This window comes from Molossus molossus, unplaced genomic scaffold, assembly GCF_014108415.1.
Source record: "Molossus molossus isolate mMolMol1 unplaced genomic scaffold, mMolMol1.p scaffold_m16_p_4, whole genome shotgun sequence".
Taxonomy (NCBI): Eukaryota; Metazoa; Chordata; class Mammalia; order Chiroptera; family Molossidae; genus Molossus; species Molossus molossus.
In genome coordinates, this window is record NW_023425377.1 from 85,851,499 (window position 1) to 85,870,485 (window position 18,987).

Below are 18,987 nucleotides of genomic sequence, written 5' to 3' on the forward strand. Positions count from 1 at the left end.
CAGGTGTCAAATGTGGATGCAGAGTGCGAGGCACCCGAGCCCCCTTAGAGAGCTTCAGGAGACCCTTAAAGCACCCATGTTGGGACTTCTAGACTTTTCTTGAGTTCCGGGCTTCCCAGCTTGGACACCAGTGGAGTGGAAGTTTCATGTGGAGGCTGGACAAAGAACAGAGGGTCTGGGCTTCACCCGCTGGAGGGGCCTCACAGCAGCCTATGGTCCTGGAGTGTGCTCAGAACCCATCTCAGGGGCATCTGTGCCCCGGTTTCCCTCAAGTTCCAGGGTGACAGGATAAGTCATAGCTGCTCTCCCCTCATCCCACCCCGCTCACCTCAAGTGCTCAGGTAGGTCTCTGGAACTGCTGAGTACGATGAAATGTGGCCAGCACTGACCACGGGGGCTGCTGACCCGAGTGGGAGACAAGAAAGGGGTGGGCTGGAGAGGGCTGGGCTGGAGCCGGCGAGACGGTCTGATGGGCCCTCACGGAATCTGCACAGCTCCTTCCTGCCTTGAAAACGGAGGGTTGCCCGACCGGTGTGGCTCAGTGGGGGAGCATTGACTCATGCACCAAGAGGTCGCGGGTTTGATTCCCAGTCAGGGCACATGCCCAGGTTGTGGGCCCGATCCCCAGTAGGGGGTATGCAGGAGGCGGCCAGTCAATGTTCTCTCTCATCGATGTTTCTATCTCTCTGTCCCTCTCCCTTCCTCTCTCTCTCAAAATCAATAAAGAAGAGAAATAAAAAAAAAAAAAAAGAAAAGAAAACAGAGGGTTGATCATCCCTTGGTTCCTTCCTGCTCCAGGACTAGATGGTTCTGCTCATAAGTCTAACTAGCACTGTGAGAATTCGCACTGTTAGAAAGAGGAGGTTTGGTCCTCTCGAATCGCAGGCACTGGTGGGGTGCCTGCCCTGGGTGGGAGCTGGAGGGGAGAAAGATAAGCTTCTCGACCTGCCCAGGACCTGCCTTCCCCCTGGCTGCTGAGCAGCCTTGCAGACACGACCTGGGTGGAGGGCCGAGAGCTGTGGCTCCTGAGTGCCGGGCCCGGCACAGCCTTGGACACCGCTCCATGCTGCCGAGGGCTTAGCGGCCTTCCGTGAGCCTGCGTGTGACTTCCCTGGCTTTTGTCACTGCCGTGACTGGTTCAGGCCTGCACCCAGGGACTGGACTACAACCACTGGGCAGGGCCTGGTGTTTCAGACCCTGGCAGCAGCCTGGGGGGAGGGAGTGGGTGCAGAAGCTTGTAGAATAATCCATCCCACAGAAAGGAATTGCCCGGCCAAGGGGCATGCCTCAGGCTTGCCCTGTTGACAGTCCCTTCTGAACCTATCTGCCCCGGACCCTTCTCGGAGAGAGACGGGTGTTCTTGGAAAGGGGGCAACATCGAGTCAACTTTGGAGAGTAACAGCCCAAAGTTCCAGGAATTGAGAGAATGTGTTGACTGAGCACAAAACTTTATGAAATACAAAGTACATTCTCACTCATTTGATCACAGGAGCAACTGGCTGCGTGGCAGCTGTTCCAAGCAGGGGTTCTGAGGTCAGGCAGACCTGGGTTCAAATCCCTGCTCTGCTGGTTGATCTCGGGCAAGTTACTTACCTCAGTTTTCTCTTCTGTATAATGGGAATAGTAATAGTGCCTATTCAATGATGTGATGTGTAAATAAGTATTAACCTAGTACCTGACTGTTCCAGGAACTCAGCAGGTGCTCAGTCTCCTCCCCCTGCCTTCCTCATTGTCCCTTCATGACACCCTGCCAGCTAGGTATTGATTATTCCCATTTTACAATGACAAAACTCAGGACTAGGCTAGTTAGTCTTCCTAAAGTCACACAGCTAAGGTGTGGCAGAACTCGATTGGAAGTCTCATCTTGTTAGAAATTTTATGCTTTTCCCACTCTGCCTGTGACCCGTTAATGGGCCAATAGCCTGAGAATCACCCATGGGCACTTGTTCAACTCCTGACACCCATCCAGAGTTTCCACAGAGAGTTGGGGAGGGCGCTGTATCTTTAACAAACCTGGAGCCTCATCCCCACTACCCACTAGACACTGTTGTATAGTTATTAAACCCAGAGGGTGGCCATTGGAGGAATTGGGTTTATTATAGGAGAAATACGGAGAAGCTTAATGTCAGTTATGCTCAAAGGTGTGGATTTGGTTGGTGAGGAAGTTGGGGGTTTGTGTATTTCCCCTTGGCTAATTTCATTGTTCACAGTGCCTAGTACATGGCGGCCATTCAGCATGGAACTCAAATCCCCCATGCATTTTGGAACTGTATTTATTGTACCTCTAGTATAGCTTTTATCACACTACATCACTGTGTTTACTTGCTGTCTCTTCCACAAAAGGGAAACCCCATAAAGACATTCACCTGGGCCTCCACCTGCACCAGCACCTAAGCCCAGCACCAGTGAACATGGGTTGCATTGAACAGACAGAGGACTGAATCAATGGTCCCTGACTGCCTCTTACTGCCCAGGACTGAATCGAAGGTCCCTGACTGCCTCTTACAGCCCAAGACTGAATCAATGGTCCCTCACTGTCTCTTACAGGCCAGGACTGAATTGAAGGTCCCTGACTGTCTCTGACAGCCCCAGACTGAATCAATGGTCCCTGACTGTCTCTTACAGCCCAGGACTGAGTTGAAGGTCCCTGACTGCTTCTTACAGCCCAGGACTGAATTGAAGGTCCCTGACTGTCTCTTACAGCCCAGGACTGAATTGAAGGTCCCTGACTGTCTCTTACTTCCCAGGACTGAATTGAAGGTCCCTGACTGTCTCTTACTGCCCAGGACTGAATCAATGGTCCCTGATTGTCTCTTACTGCCCAGGACTGAGTTGAAGGTCCCTGACTGTCTCTTACTGCCCAGGACTGAATCAATGGTCCCTGATTGTCTCTTACTGCCCAGGACTGAATTGAAGGTCCCTGACTGTCTCTTACTTCCCAGGACTGAATTGAAGGTCCCTGACTGTCTCTTACTGCCCAGGACTGAATCAATGGTCCCTGACTGTCTCTTACTGCCCAGGACTGAATTGAAGGTCCCTGACTGTCTTTTACAGCCTAGGACTGAATCAATGGTCCCTGACTGTCTTTTACAGCCTAGGACTGAATCAATGGTCCCTAACTGTCTCTTACAGCCCAGGACTGAATCAATTGTCCCTGACTGCCTCGTACTGCCCAGAACTGCCTCGTGCTGTTATGCAGGTTGGATACAACCATCAGGCCTCTGCTCCTTCCCTCTCCCCTCTCCTTTGCACTACAAGACAGCAAGAAAAGGAAAGGAGGTGAGACCTCCTGATTCCTAGTCCACTACATCTCACTGGTCCTCAGTCCCCACTCACTGGCTTTCACGCAGAGTGGGGAGTTTCTGGGGATCCCAGGCCTCACCTTTCTTACCTTATTCTAGGAGACTCTATGCCTCTTTTTTTTTTTTTTTTTTTTTTTTTATATGCAGACCACAAGATGAAGAATGTGTACCAATTACACTGGCAAGAGAGAGAGGAGTTTGGTTCTTATCTTTCTTTTGTCTTTTATTTTTATTTTTTTTCCTCCCTAATTATATATATTTCCATTTTAGAAATTTTAAAAGCTACAGAGAAGTCCAAAGAATGATATTAGCACCCAGAAATTAAAGATCAGTGCTGTTGTGGCCTATCTGTGTATAAATTTGACGCCTTCGTTATACATTCTGTAGTAACCACTACAGGGCCCACCTCTGGCCAGATGAAGAGAACAGAGTTCTCCTCCGGCAGCTGCTGGTGTGGACCAGCCAGACTGAGAAGACTTCGCCTGGAGCAAAGGGCCACCTGGACGAGCAACTCTCTGGATGAACCCGCTCAGCCAGCACCCGGTGGCTCTGACCAAGTTACTCTCCTCATGGAACGGGCGTAGCTGCCCCGTCTCTGTAAAGGGCTGTTATGAGACATTGCTAATAGCTTTCTGTAACCCTTTACATGTGTCTCATTCTGAAACTGCAGGGTTTTAAATGTGGACTTTTGAAAAAAATCATGGCCCCACTGACTTGAACATCACATGTGAGTACTATGCCTCGTACAAAGGGAAAATATCTGCATCCAGAGCCAGGACGTGCCGGTCCATGTCTGGGTTTAGCCACATCCTTGCATAGGACCATGGGCAAATCCTTGCATAGGACCGTGGGCAAGTCAGCTTCAGTGACCCTCAGGCTCATCATCTTTCTGATGCTGACCCTTCCCATCTGTAGAATGGGAATAGCAAATACCTCCAAGCCACGCACAGAAAACTGTATGTATAAGTGCCTTTGGGACCATAAAGTGCTCCTTAGATGGAAGGTGTTCACATGGCCATCTTCACATTTCTCACCTCTGCCCCTATCAGGAGATGCTCGGTGAGTTTGAACTGTCATTCAGCCGTATCATTCAGCAGCAATGGCTAAGACTGGCCTCAGAGGGCTGGGCTTGGACACTCCAGTCATCTGCTTGCCAAGCACAGGTAGGAAAGGGTTAACCAGGAGAGGGTGAGCTCACGCTGCCACCAGAGGGGCCAGGTGAGTCCAGGGCTGCAGCCTCCTGCCACAGCAGGCCCTAGAATGATGAACAGGTCAGGGTTCTTCCCCCTTCCTCTAACAACCACAAACTCTTTGAGGGCTCTGTCTGCGGAGATCCACCTGCAGGAAGCTAAAAGAGAGCCATCTGCCGACGCCCAGGGATTCTTGCTACAAAGACAACCCTGGAGGAAGCTGGAATGTTTTCTTTTGAGCTGCGGCATCACGCGGGCCACGCAGAAGAGTTCCCCCTTTCCTTTGCCTTCCAGGTTGGCAAAGGGAACATGGCAACGGGATTCAAGAGAGAAGACGAGGGCAGGGACTGCTTTCCTCTTCCCCTCGGGCTGCTAGCTCGGGGATCAGGGACATGTCTGAATTCGGCCAGAGGGTCAGTCCCACGGCTTCAGGGTCCTGCCCTCTCTAGCTCACCCTTTCCTGAAACACTGCCCCCACCCCAGCCCAGGCCACCTGACCACCTAGCCAGACCGCCCCAAAGGTGGAGGCTGGAGGCTGCGACCTTTGGCGAGGTGAGCAGGCTGGAAATATCAGACTTGCACAGTGGCCATGTAACTGGGTTCTGAGTCAGTCTCCCATCAACAGCAAAGCTGGGTGTCAGCCTGGAGGAGCCAAGTGGCCCAAAGCCAACCTAGGGCAGAGGCAGCCACCCTGTCTGAATATCCTGAAAGTCTTCATAGCTGGAAGGGTAATGCTAACAGCTACACGTTGATGAGCAACACCTTCCTTGTATCACCTGACACATGGACCTGAAAAAACCCCACTCTACTTGCAAGTCCCTGGGGTGGTCAAAATGACTGGCCTCTTCTTCGATGGAAACTGAGAGGGAGAGTGGACCCTGAAAGGAGCTGATGGGATCCTTTAATGCACTGGAAATAAGCCAAAAACCAGGCAGTCACTGGGTGTCTTTGAGCTGGACTGGTAGGAGGCAGGGGGTGGACCAGCAGATCTCTCGGGCCCACCACCACCTGCCTCTGGAAGGGTCGTCACTGAACAAATGCCTTGCCGGCTGCGGTAACTGCTCCTGGGACCACCGCACCACAGTCAGGGGACCACTGGGCACAAACCCACACTGAGCCCAAACTCCAGTCATGTTGGGTGTTTGGCTTTGAGTAGGGAAAACAGCCACACAAGGGACTAAATTACAGATTTCTGATCTGTTTTCTCACCCCGTCACGAGAAAAGACAACTTTGCACCTGAGCCTGCCCAGGTAGAAAACTTGATTCTGGGTTTAAAACATAACCAAAGTTATTTGAAACCACTTACATTGGGTTAAAAAAAATTGGCGAATGTTAAGTGATACCTTGAATGAGTTAACAGATGATGAATTAGAAAAACGATGACAAGAAGTGTAATGTTTTGACTGAGTTTTGAAAACAGGAGAGTGGGTTTGTTATTCAAATGTTGAACTCTCTTTTTTAATTCGGTCAAAGCATTTTACAAGTTGCCTTGTAACTGTTTAATCTCCTAGAAGGGCAGAATTGTGCACAGTTGAGTTGTCCTGCCTGCCAGTCTGTGTTTGGGCTGCTTCTGACCTCAGACATCCCCTCTTCTGAGCAAATTTGGTTCTTGGACCTTCTGTGCGGGATGCTGTGAGTGGTTCCAGCCACCGGCCGAGCCCCAAGCCAAAAGGGCAGTTACAGCAGGAACAGGGTGCAGGCTTGGGGATCCTTGGGGCTTCCTCTGAGGTCTAGTCTCCTGGTCTGTCTTGCCTGCCTATCAGTCCTTATTCTCAAAGTGTGATCCGTGAGCCAGATCTTTAGGATCAGAATCTTCTTTTCAATGAGAGACCCTGGGATCTGTATGCACATTGGAGCTCACCCGAGCCCCTCTGCAGGGAGGTCACCTCTCCAACCTCATCTGCCTCTCTGCCCAGCGCTCTCTACTCCCAGTGGAAAAGGCTGAGGTCAAGCTCTGACTTTGCTGCTTCCGAGTCATATCATTCCAGGCAGCTCATCTGACTTCTGTGCGCCTTGGTTTACTCATCTGTAAGATGGAGACAATAACTGCATTCGCACAGGTCTATTGTAAGAATCACGGAGATAATGGAGTGAGGGCTGGGATTCCCTCATTCAATCTCATTTCTCCCTCTGTCCCCACCCCCACGCACTCTGTTGACCACTGACATCTTTGCGAATTTGCATTTTTAGGAATCATGCAGCAGAGTCGAGTCAAATGCACTACGTAGTATGGTGGCTAAGAAGAGCACATACGATCCAACCAGATGGGCCACTGTCCACATTTCTACTCTCTCACTTATTGCTACATTCCTCCCTGAGCCTCAGTTTCCTCTTCAGTAAAATGGGGGTAACAGGAAGGTGATGTGACAATCAAAAGAGGTAAGTAATGCAAGTGATGCGTCCAGTACACAGTGACAAATCTCAGGCTTATTATCATTACTTTTATTAACCTCCCCTGGTTGCACAGAGAAGTAGAGGGAGGGTGGGAATATCATGCAAATATAAAGCATCAGTAATAATAATGCTATTCCCTGTACTTATTTAAGAAAGGCTTTGGCAGCCAACTTATTCCTGACACTTACTGCTTCTCTCTCCACCTATGGAGTATTCCTCTATCCATTGCCCATGGTTGCCCTTGACCTGGCTCACCTTCCTTCTCTCAGCCAGCATACTCTGGCCAGGCACGTGTTCTGCTTGGTTGCGATGGCTTGGCAAAAAAAGTGAGCGTGTCTGTAGGTCTGTGCCAATGGTTCACCAACTACTTGTACTTTTGAGGAACCTGGGAACTTTAAAACCCACGAATGCCTGGTACTCACTCCCTAAATGTTCATCTGATTGGTCTGGGGTATGGTCTAGGATTCGGGAGGTTTCCAGGTTTCCGTGGCGATTCTAAGGTGCAGCCTGAGTTGAGAGGCACCTCTGTCATACAGGATGGGGACAAGCACTAGTGAACTCCCTACCAGTTCACAGGAAATTCCTTCTCGGATCTGCACCCCAAAGGGAGGCCGATGGGGAATGCTCACTTAGAAAGTAAAAGCCTCTGCTCCCAGAAGCAATAAAATCCCAAGTGAACCCTAAACCAACAAATTGAATCCTTGATTAATGGAAATATTATTTGTTCCTCTTTATGAAAACAAATGAAAGCAGTTCAGCTTCAGGAATTTAAAGGGCAGCTTCCAGAGTCTGCCCTGACCACCTCACGTGCCTCCCTCCTCCCCTCTTACACTCCCCTGAGCACCCAGGGGTGATGGAGCATCTGTGACACGTGGAGAATCCACAGGTGCCATGTCTTTTATGCAAACCAACTTACACCCCGCTTACTAAAGACAGACACAGTGGAAAGGTGCGTTTTAAGATGCAGTCTCAACATCAGGATGTCCAATTAATCAGATGCCTGGGTCCCTGAACACCCCCAGCCTCAATTATTTATTTCAACTCATGGGGAATTTCAGGCCCCAGTGAGGAGGTATTTTTTAGTGTGCAGAACGAACCAAACAGGCTCTGCCTACCCAGCTGACTCAGAAGTTACTAGTGACTGTGGAGTCAGCTGGCCCTTGGTGACTGGCTCAGCTGTGGTTAGAGGGGCCTGCCCGGGCAGAAGTGACCTGGGCCGCAGGTGATGGGTGGAAGGCAGGCGTTGAGAGCATGGGGAGAGTTAGCTTCATGCCTGGCTCTGCTGAGAGGCCGAGGCCTGGGATCAGAGCTTCTCCCTGGGCAAAGGGCACACAGCCTGCATGCCGCCCCCCCTCACGTGAGATGCCACTGACGGGAGCCTACTGTGCCCGTGGGCAGAAAAAGTTCAAACGGATGGCCCCAGCTCCCAAAGCCATGCCTCTTGCTTACACTCATTTCACCTGGATGCGCTCCCCGCCCTGACTTCTGGGCAGATTCCTACTCAGCCTCTGGGGCCCGGCCCGAAGCTTCCACCCCAGGCCTGGTCAGCCACGCTGCCCTCCGTGCGGCTCCCTGCACACCGCTCGGTTCCGACAGACCACTGCTGGGCTGAGCCTGAGCTACTTACAGCAGTGCCCCCACAGCTCGTGCCCTGACGCTCTGCCCGGAGCTCACCCCACTGTCCAGCACAGCACACTCTGCTTGCTGGATGGACGGTCGCTGGAGCCAGGCGGCAGCTTGGCTGGATGGCAGGGCTTCAGAGAGAAGGAGGGGCTGTCATACTCCAGGAGCCCTCCGAGCCGTGCAGGGACCAGAGGGTGAGACCCTGACGTTGCGAGTGGCACTGGGGAAGGTTGGGGACAACTTCATGGGCTCAGGTTCTTATAGGCAACACTTGCTTCCTAAGTACCTGAGATTAGGGGCTTATTGCTGCATGGATGTCATGGAACCACATAGCAATAAAGTCTACCCCTGATGTAATAGGAAGATGATAGATGTGCAATTGGGAGAGGGAGAGATGGGGACAGAAACAGAGAGAGACACACACACACAGAGACAAACAGAGAATGGCATTTCTGGGGATCCTTGGAGGGGCAGCCACTTACCAGTTCCTTCCTGAGCCAGGCTATCGCTTCGTCGATGTTCTCAAAGCCTTCCAGCTTGCCAGTGGGCTGGGTCGCCTCATCCTGGCTGGCACCTTCACTAGGCGGAGGATGCTGCCTGGTCTCTCTCGGCGGGGAGGGCTCTTCCTCCCCACACTGCCCCTGCTCAGCCGCTGGCCTCGGGAAGGGCCATGCTTGCTCCTCCAGCCTTGCCTGCCATTCCAGGTAGGAGGGCCTGCGGGTCTCCAGCCTCAGTTTCTCAGTCAGGGCCTTCAGGCTCCTCAGGTGGTCGTCAGGAGGTGGGGTGGCTCCTGCCAGCCCATCTTCCCCCACCACTGCTTCTTCCACTTGGATCTGGGGCACAGACATTCTAGAGCCTGCTGGGGCAGTCAGACATGGGAGGTGGCGGAGTGATGAGGGAGTCCTGGCGGGTGGTAAGGTTGGAGCCGCTCTGGAATGGTCTCACCCAGCTGGGGCCAAGGCTCCCGAGGGCATTGCTGGGATCTGAGCAGCTCCCAGGGCCGAGGGACCAGGGCCGAGGCGCAGAGTGCCCACCGGAGCAGCTGCAGAGCTTTGGGTTTAAGCTTCTTTCTGGAGTCCTGTGGGCGCCATGCTTCACACAAGGCAGGAACAGACAAGCGTTAGCAGGAATCTTTGGGGCAGCTTTGCCAAGAAGATCTATGAGTCCTGGAGATGCAGGCAGATCAGAGATGGGCGGGGACGCAGCTCCCTCCTCAAGGGGAAGGGCAGGTGGTGAGAAGCTGCTGGCCACCACAGGCCCTGCAGGAAGGATGCAAACAATGTCAGTGAAGGATGTGAACAAGGCCTGCATGCTCCTGAGCTCCCGGGAGAGCACACTGAGGCTCAGAGAGGTTCAGTGACTAGCCTGCTAACTGTTACTTAAGGACTAGAAGTGAGGTGATTGCAATGCCTTAACTTGGTGCAGAGAAGTTAATAATAAATCAATACATTGTACAGTGTTTCACGATTTATGAAATGATTCCACCTCTATTATCTTATAATCCTCACTGCAAGTCTATAATTACCTGCTTTTGGCCCCATTTTACATGTAAGATACCTGAGTTTCTGAGATGTTAAGTGACTCACCAGCGAGTTCCCAGCAATTAGCCGGAACAAGACCAGGTGGTTTGATTCTGAGGACTCAGGTCTCTCTGAGTGACCACTGCCTGAGGGCCCCATGCAGAAGCAGGTGTCCCGCTGGGTCCAGGAACCAGTGACCCCACCCCTCCCCGCCCACCACAGCACCTGTCTTTGGGCACCAGCTCTCCAAGGCCTGTCTTGCAGCACACCCTCAGCTTCTTCCTCCAAGAACAACACCTTACCTCACCTCTTCAGAGGAGGAAGCAACTAAACCTGCAGCTGAGGAAGGAAAAGCCAATGTATTCAAGGTTGATTGGTAAACCAAGTGACTCACCATTCCAGAAAGATGGTTATCACATTCATGCCCACACAGCAATGCCTCCTGGGCAAGGGCTCCTGCTCGCTCCCCTGATTTGGCCAAGGAGAAGGTTGAGCCAAGGTGCTTGCCCCGTAATGTCAGGGCACAGAGTAGAGAGTAACTTGGAGTTAAAATTTTGCCCTGGCCCCCCAGCCTCCTTGTCCCTGCACCCACAGGGTACATCAGAGCAGGAACGTTTGACTTGGACGATAGAGAGAAGTCCTTGGCTTTCAGGGTGTTTTAAAAATCCATGCTGAGAGCAAGCTGTGAAAAAGAGTAAAGTGATGTGGAACAGTGTCCAAGATAAAGCTTACGTGAAAAAATGAGACGTTCGCAGACTGGAGAGGATGCCACCCTTGGGGTGGAAAAGGAGGGGGAGGCAGAGTGATTTTTGTCGACTTGTGTGTGCCTAAAAAGGTCTCTGCAGGGAGAAAAACTGGAACCCAGAGTTGTGATTGCTTGTCTGGGGTGACGGGGACTGGGCGTCAGGTGATGGTGGGCAGGAATAGGAGGCGGCAGAATTGGGGACTGGGGGGCAAAACCAAAACTCAGGCTGGGCCACCCAGGGAGGATGTGCAGTTTCTCTCCGACTGGGGCATGGAGATGCTCAATAAGAGCAGAGCTTGCTGTCTGCCCCAGGCGTTGCTGCAGTTCCCACCTGCAGTGCAATCTGGCCAGGGCAAGGCTCGCTGCCTTTCCCCCTGCTCTGATGCCCCTGCTTTGAAGCATCGCTGAGGAATGAGGAGTATTCCACCCCAAGTGATAGCACAGAAACCTCCGCCTCACCTCCAGCCATGCAGGTAGGAATTCCCTGAGGAATTTCCACAACCTTGGATTGCCAGGCCGCACTCCTGGGAGCTGAAATTCAGTTAATCTAGGGAGGGCACTCCGGCACTCCGGGGTCAGCGCATTTTTAAAACTCTCCACGGGGTCTGAGTGAGCTTGGGGTTGAGAACCACTGGGCTTGAGATAGAAACACTACATGTGAAATCAGATTGTGTTAGCTGTAGGTGCTGTCAGGCTAGCTGAGCCTCAGTTTCCTCACCTGTAAAACGGGGCCATAGTACCAACCTCCTAGGTTTGGGGCATTGGCAGAACTACGGTTGGATGGCGCACTCAGTGGGCTTAGCATGCTCTGCGAAGGGGTGTTCTCATGAGCGTCTTTCTTTGCAGTCTCACGGATACACAGGCGTCTTTGGAATCTCTCCTAATCTGAAGACTTATTAGCCGCTTTGTGGGGCCCCTCCCAGGCGCCGGCTCCCTTTGTCGAGGTGCCAGAATTTGTTTTGAGTTTGCCTTAGGACGTTTACCCTATAGGGCTTCTTCCCACTGACAAGGGAGCTCTGGTTATTTCCAGCGAAGCTTTTTGGAGAGGATCTAATTGCAGACAACTGTGAGCAGATGAAGCTGATGGGAAGGCTCACAGGCCCTATCTCCCCGCTGCACACCCACCAAGGAGGGCAGGGTCATCTACAGCCAGAGGGAGAGCCTGTTAGGGAAGGGCCTTCCCTTTGGGGTGGGCGACAGTTATGCCTGGATGACTTTAGGGGGCTGCCTCCTTGGGAAGGGGGGTTAGTTTAATTGGTGGTCTCTACGTCAAGTCGGAGAAGGCCTGAGAAGACAGGGTCAGGGCGACTTGGAGGCACCAGGGGGCTGTGAGTCAGCTAACAATGACCCTTCAATCCACTGAGTTTTAGGGAGTGTGTGAAAGCAACCCTGTGCCATCATGCTCCTCCCAGGAGCCCTGAGCAGCAGGAGGGATCACCCCATTTCACAGATGAGAAAATCAAGGCCAGGAGGGGTGAAAGCCCCGCCCATGGCCACAGGCAGGTGGCAGCAACGGGAATTAAGCACAGAACCCTCAGACTCTGGTCAACCTTTCTACTCCAGAGGGTGTAGGCCTTTGGGTCAGACCCCAGGGCACCCAGTTCTCTCATTGTGGACATGTCACATCATGACCACTCCATTTCTGCGTCCTCTTCTGAGAAGTGGGGTCACCAGGACCGGCTATATAACTTGCCCGGCGTGGTGCAAAATGAGAATGCAAGGCTCCTTGTTAAAGTGAACTAAGAATTTTAAGATGGCAACAGCAGACTGTTAATCCAGGTGCAGGGCCCGTGGGGCTGCCTGGGTCCCTCGCTCATGAAGCGGACCGTGGGGTGACCCCGTGGGCTTCATAGGGCATTGTGAGGGTAAAGTAGCTAATAGCCAGCCCTTAATGTGGTGCATGGTATAGTTTTTAAAAGTATACCTTTAAAGTCACACTTTAAAAAGTATTATTCTTAACCTATATAATTTTATTAACCAATGTCACCCCAATAAATTTAATTTTTAAAGTATTATTCTGAGGACGATAAGACCTATCCGGGTGCATCAGTCATGTCACCAGATGCCCCCTCGGGCTGCGCTGAGCAGTCGTCCTGTTGGTCCCTGACCTGCTGGGTGGCCTGAGCTCATCTCTGCCCCTTCCATCCTTCCTTGAAAGCCAACGGAAATAGAGTCGGGGGAACCCACCTCCCCCCAGATTTTCAGGACTCAATTGCATTTTCATCATGCCTCACTAGAAGGTCTGCCATAGGAAAGAGAAAAAAAGCAAAGCTTAGAAAATCACCCCAATAAACCCCACTCCCTTCTCTCCCTGCTCATGTTTTATTTTTTTTATTTTTTTTTTCTTTATTGATTTTAGAGAGAGAGGAAGGGAGAGGGAGAGAGAAATAGAAACATCCATGAGAGAGAACATTGATTGGCCGCCTCCTGCATGCCCCCCACTGGGGATCAGGCCCACAACCTGGGCATGTGCCTTGACCGGGAATGGAACTGGCGACCTCTTAGTGCACAGGTCGATGCTCAACCACTGAGCCACACCGGCCGAGCTCTACTCACGTTTTAAACAGCCCTGCTGATGGTTCGGGCCCTGGGTGACCCAGGTTTGACTGTTAGCCACAAGGCGAGAGCAAGGGCCGGGGCCGAATGCCTTGGTTCTGGCTCCAGATCTGCTACCAATGAGCCGAGAACCTGGAACCAGGCCTCTGCTCTTGGCCTCAGTTTCCTCATCTGTGCACTGGTGGCCCCGCCCCCAACCCATCTGCCTCAAACGGAGGCTGTGAGAGTCAGCTGGACTCGTGTGTGAAAGCGCTCCGCAAACTGTAAGGAGCGGTACCCACCTGAGGATCATTGTCATCGTCCAGGCATGTGTGATGGAGTCAGGGACCCACCACTTTAGGAGGTGTGGTCCATACAGCCTTCAGGGACCGGGTCCTAGACTGCCTCCTCTTGCCCCCAGCACTCCCAGGTGACCAGCATTTACTGAAACAGCCTCTGCCCTCCTGGTCACTGAACAGTGTTCCAGGGAACACTGCCTCTCTGGATGTCCCAGTGCCTAAGAGCCCCATGGAGCCTCTTCCCTCCCCTCCAGCTAGAATGTCACCCATGCAGGCCAGTCCAGGTATGACTGAGTTGGACCCAGTCTGAGCTGGTGGAGAGGTGCCAGCCGGTGCAGGCTACAGCGGCAAGCACTGGGCAGCTCCCTGAGCTGAGGGCAGTAGGGGCTTTCCCTTCATCTGGACAAAGCAGAAACTTCCAGGGTGCAGGCTCGGGGAGGAGGAGCCCTCTAAAACCTGGGCAGGCAAGCTTTCTTTACATCCAACCTAAGTCCTTCCTACTCCGGGGGGCCCACTTTCTCTCACTCTGAGCAAAGACGGAGAGTCCGAGGAGGAAAGCCAGACCTGGGACCTGGGACAACCAGTAAAACAAGGTCAGACTATAATCCCACCAGGGCCAGGTGAGCCCACTAGGCAGTTCTCCACCCCACCCCACCCCCACCCAACCCCCCGCAAGGGACCAGCCCCGCGGAATATTGGCCTTTTTGCAGCAGGGTCTTGACTTTCTGTGCCTGGCTCACTCTGGACTATGGACCACAGAGGCTGCGGGAGGGAAGGGGGCCGTGCCAACCATGAGCTAATTTCTCTGGCTGCTGGAGGAGTCATGTGGGTGCAGCTCAGCCATTCAGCCAACACCTCACCACAGGATGATCTAATATGTTCACTTGGACAACTTCCAAACCCACTTCCTAGATGGGCTCTGAGGTCAGGGAATGGTGCAGGGGCTGCTGACCCATATCCGTCTCTCTCTGTCTCTGTCTCTCTTTCTCTCTCAAAGGCCTGGCATCACTCACTCGCTCAGTTCCTCTCGCCCTACGTTCTCCTGAGAAACTTTCAAAAGCCACCCTCCCTCTGGTTCTACAGGCTTGTGCCTGCTCCTTCCAGACTTAGGTTCTTCACTGGGAGCATTTCGTTTCTTCTCCATAACAAACCATCTGTCCCCCACTCCTGTCCCACTGACTCCCATGCTCTCATGCCTCGTGACTTTGCACAAGCTGTTCCCTCAGCCTGCAACGCCCTTCCCTCGCCTCCACGCCCTAACTCTCAGGAATTTTCTCCTTCAGGAGGCCTTCCTTAACTTGCCCGAGCTGTGTGTGCATGGAGAGCACATCGGAGAAACAATTACGTCACCACAATATTAGCTAATGCTTACTCTGTGCGTACCAGGCCAGGCATTGTTCTAAGAGCTTTGCATGCACTGACACATTTAATCCACACAACCCTCTGAGGCAAGCACAGATTGCCTCCGTTGCACCGATGAGGAGACTGAGGGACAGAGTGAGTGGGTACCTTGCCCAAGGTCACAGAGCTAAGTGGTAAAGATCGGATTTGAACCCCTCCCGCCTGGCTCCAGCCTGGCTTGTAACCACTAGGCTTACTGGCCCTCTCAAGCCGTAGCACTTCTACCAGGGACCTTTTTGATGGTGTCTTCTACCCAGACTGAGCTTCATGAGGGTGAGAACCAGGCTTTGTGTCCTGGGACCTTCAACACATAGTGCTATGCTATTCTCTTGAAATGTTCATGGGCTAAATGAGTAAATAGAACAGATTCCCCGCTGCCCCTCCCCCCCCCCCACACACACACTCTCTCTCACTCTCTGTAGCCTGTACTTGCTCTAGTTTGAGCCAGTCTGGACAGGTTCCGAGGAGCAGAGTGGACCTGGACTTCCTGTTACGGCTCCTTCACCACCTGTCCTCATAAGACCTGCCTTGCCCTCAGAGGCCTACACACAGGCTGTCAGGCCCCAGAATGTCAGGAGAGGCCTCCCCCTGCATCAGGTGCCAGGACTAGGAGCTGGCACACAGAGAGGGGGCTCAGCACCACAGGTACAGCTGGGGGCCCTCCTCTGTCTAGCACCGCGAGGCAATTTCCACTCAGCATCCCTTCCCTCCTCTAGAAGGAACATGATTTTTCCTGTGGGGAGCCCCTCCATGTGCTTCCTGGGGGCCGACATCCCCTCTGTTGCCTCAGAGTGGGCACATGGCTTGAGCTGGGCCTGTCAGAACCCTCCTGGGTTTCTGAGCCAGAACCATCCAGAAGCCGGCTGTTCCATGCTGGCCTGGGTCTGCTGGCCCTCCATCTCCCTCATCACAGGCAGACGGTCCACTGACCAGCAAAGCCAAGCCGGTGAGACAGTTAGAGGCCCTCAGTCGGACCCTGTGCGAAGACATCCCACCTGCCCTTGATTATATAGCTTATATAGTCTCGGCTGCTTAAGCTTCTTTGACTGGATTTCTGACATTTGCAACCACATAAGCATGTGTTGGACAAAAAATGTAGAATGACACAGTGGATATTTGCGTTTTGTTTGTTTGCTGTTTACTGTTTTTAGGGAGCTCCCCATTTTGTGCAGGACAGCAGACAGGCTGGGCACCTCTGCCCTGTAACCAGGGGATCATGTCCTCCCTCCTCCCTGGCCACCGTGTGCCCTGGCAACCAGGTGCAAACATGTGGGTTGAACTTGGCCAATCAGATGCCCAGTTCTCTGAATCTGTTGTGTGAGGCCAGAATGGAGGGACAGCCTTGGAGGCAGATGTGACCTGCAGGGCAGGTGGAATTAGTTAAGCCATCCCCAGTAAAGGACTGTTGGAGGGTCTGATAATGTATTATAATACGAAATAGATATTTGGTCTCCATCCCCAGTTCCTGAAACAGAGCTTCTCAAACCCTTTAAACCTTCTAGGTGATGAGAGCGATAGAACTACCTCTTATTATAATGTCTGCTTTTTGCCTGCAGCTCCATACTGATAAAAATGGAAGGAGAGTCTTTAGTTACTCATGAGAAGGCCCTTTCAAAGCCACCTGGTTTGTGCTTGGAAAACCCCTCAGGATGGGCCTGTGTCCAGGGCCAGTGACCAGAGATTTAGAGAGCTGGGACTTTAAAACCCACTCCCGAAGTCTGGGGAGGGGACAGGGGCTAGGTGTAGAGTTAACCATAAATGGCCAATGACTTCATCAATCGTGCTTATATAATGAGGCCTCCAAAAACCCTAACCGAAGGGGTTCCGAGAGCTTCATGTCAGTGAAAATGTGGGGTGCTGGGAGGGCAGCATGCTTGGAGAGGACATGAAAGCCCTGCACCCCTTCTCCACACCTTGTACGATATGGGTATCTCTTCCTCTGGCCGGTGAATATAAGAAAATGTCCCCGAGTTGTGTGAGCCATTCTTAAAACTACTGAATCTGAGGAGGTGGTTGTGGCCAATTCCTGATTTATAGCCAATCAGAAATACAGGTGACAACTGGGGGCTTGCGATTGGTGTGTGTAGTGGGGCCGGGCCTGTGGGACTGACCCCTTAGGGGCGGAATTCGCTACTAGCGTTAGGTGGACAGTGTCAAACTGAGTTCAACTGGAGGCTTCCCAGTTGGCGGCTGCAGAGACGTGGAGAATTGTTTGGTGTGGAAACTCACACATCTGGTGTCAGAAGTGTTCTGGGGTGTTGTGTGGGTAACAACCTAGCACCCCTCTGAGCTGGTCTCAGACGGATCATTTCATTTACAGAGCCTCTAGCCTCTGTTTTCCAAGTGGCCCTGGTTCTGCCTGTTCTCTGCCTTGGGTCTTTACCTCTTGCCAGTTCTGTGAACGCCTCACAATAATGTTATTTCTATTACAACCAAGAGCCCTGGCTGAAATGAGGGGGGACATGCAATTCACTTGGGGAGGCATAATGTACAACTGAGGGCTAAGCAGTGGCATAAAACAGTGTAACTCCCCTTCCCATGTTTCCATGTGTCCCTGAGAGGGGCTGGTGCCACCTCCAGTGAGAATCAAAGGGTGGATGACCACTGTCTTCTTAAAGAGGCTTTTACTGAGAGTCCATCTGCATTCATAGTCGATATGTTTCATAATCTACATTCTGCTACAGGCAACGCTTGAGGAGGATGTAAGGACAATTCCCATGTGTGTAAATTTACACTATACTCTTTCTTCTGGCAGAAGTGCTGCCCATGAGTCCTTGTGCATAAACTGACACGCTCTGGCTTTGGACTTGGTGAACACTGAGCACACTCACCAGAGGAGCCTGCTTCGCACATGCGTGGGAGGCCCTGCCTGCAGTCCAGGCCGCCCTGGCTTCCAGCAGCAGAGCAGTGGATAACAGGCAATGATGGGGAGATGAAGGCAGGAAGGGACCCTTAGGTTACCCCATCCCCCCGCCAGGCCTGCCTTGCTGAGGAAATTCAGATCCTGCAGGATCCTTAAGCACAGTGTAGCCAATTCTTCATTGCAGAAATGTCCCCGAGGAGGCAGAATAACAGCAGCAGGGCCCGTTCCTGGGGGATAGTGCCTCTGGCTCTGTGTTCGCTGCTGAGCCTTCTGCCGCCCCTGCTCATTCACTGTCTCCTGTGGGCTCTCATGCTCCTGAAACAGGCCAGAGGGGTCATGCCCGAAAGCCAGCACCTCTGTTGAGTATGTTGCGAGTATCACCAAGCCTAAAACCCTCATTAGAAAGAGTCAGTCCCTGAGCTCAGGAGTGGTCTAAGGACAGGCAGCAACTTCCCCATCCTTAGCCAACACTGTGTGCTGGGGTGGGGGGGGCTGCAGGAAAGGCAGCTGAAGCACCCACTCTGACTTCCCATCTCAGCCAGGCCAGGCCCACCTCCCAGCTCTCAGCAGAGCTGCATGCACCGCCCCCCCCTTACCTGAAACCAAAGCAGGGCCCACGGGCTATGACTGAAAGCATATCAGAGGTTGATGGGGCTGAAATCAACCCCCAGGCTGCGGGTCTGCATTCTGAGACCAGAGCCACCTCCAGTGGGAGCTGTGAGACTTGGGGAGTCACCTTACCTCACCTGCCTGGGTCTCGGCCCCTCTTTTGAAAATGGGGTTGATGGAGTATCCACCCTGTGGAGCCACACGAGAGTGAGGGGGAGGGCTTGGTGGACTAGAATGCGTTTTATAAACTGGAAGAAATTCAGGGTGGCTCAGGCCACACTGACACCTGAATCTTTTTCTATCCTTTTCTAAGTCAGATAATCCCTTTCCTCCCCAAGCTGGATGTGAAGTCAGAAGGTCTGGGACTCAGATGTGGAGCTGTGACAAGGCAGGCTTTTCAGTCTGGGTTTACTCATAAACCCTGATGCTCATCTCAAAGAGGAAGCTCAGGGCCAGGTCTCAGGACCGACCTCGGCGGTGGCTGACGGGGGCTGTGAAATCTTGG

General features: G+C 52.6%; 1 protein-coding gene across 1 annotated transcript in view; it reads right to left on the reverse strand.

Moving 5' to 3' along the window:
• The window catches only part of FAM167A (family with sequence similarity 167 member A), a 39,885-nt gene that overhangs the window by 11,504 nt on the left and 9,394 nt on the right, over positions 1 to 18,987 (reverse strand). The window contains exon 3 of the mRNA XM_036240727.1: positions 8,993 to 9,769. Coding sequence (XP_036096620.1) covers positions 8,993 to 9,358 — 366 coding nt within the window. The 5' untranslated portion in view covers positions 9,359 to 9,769. The remainder of the gene's footprint in view (positions 1 to 8,992; positions 9,770 to 18,987) is intronic.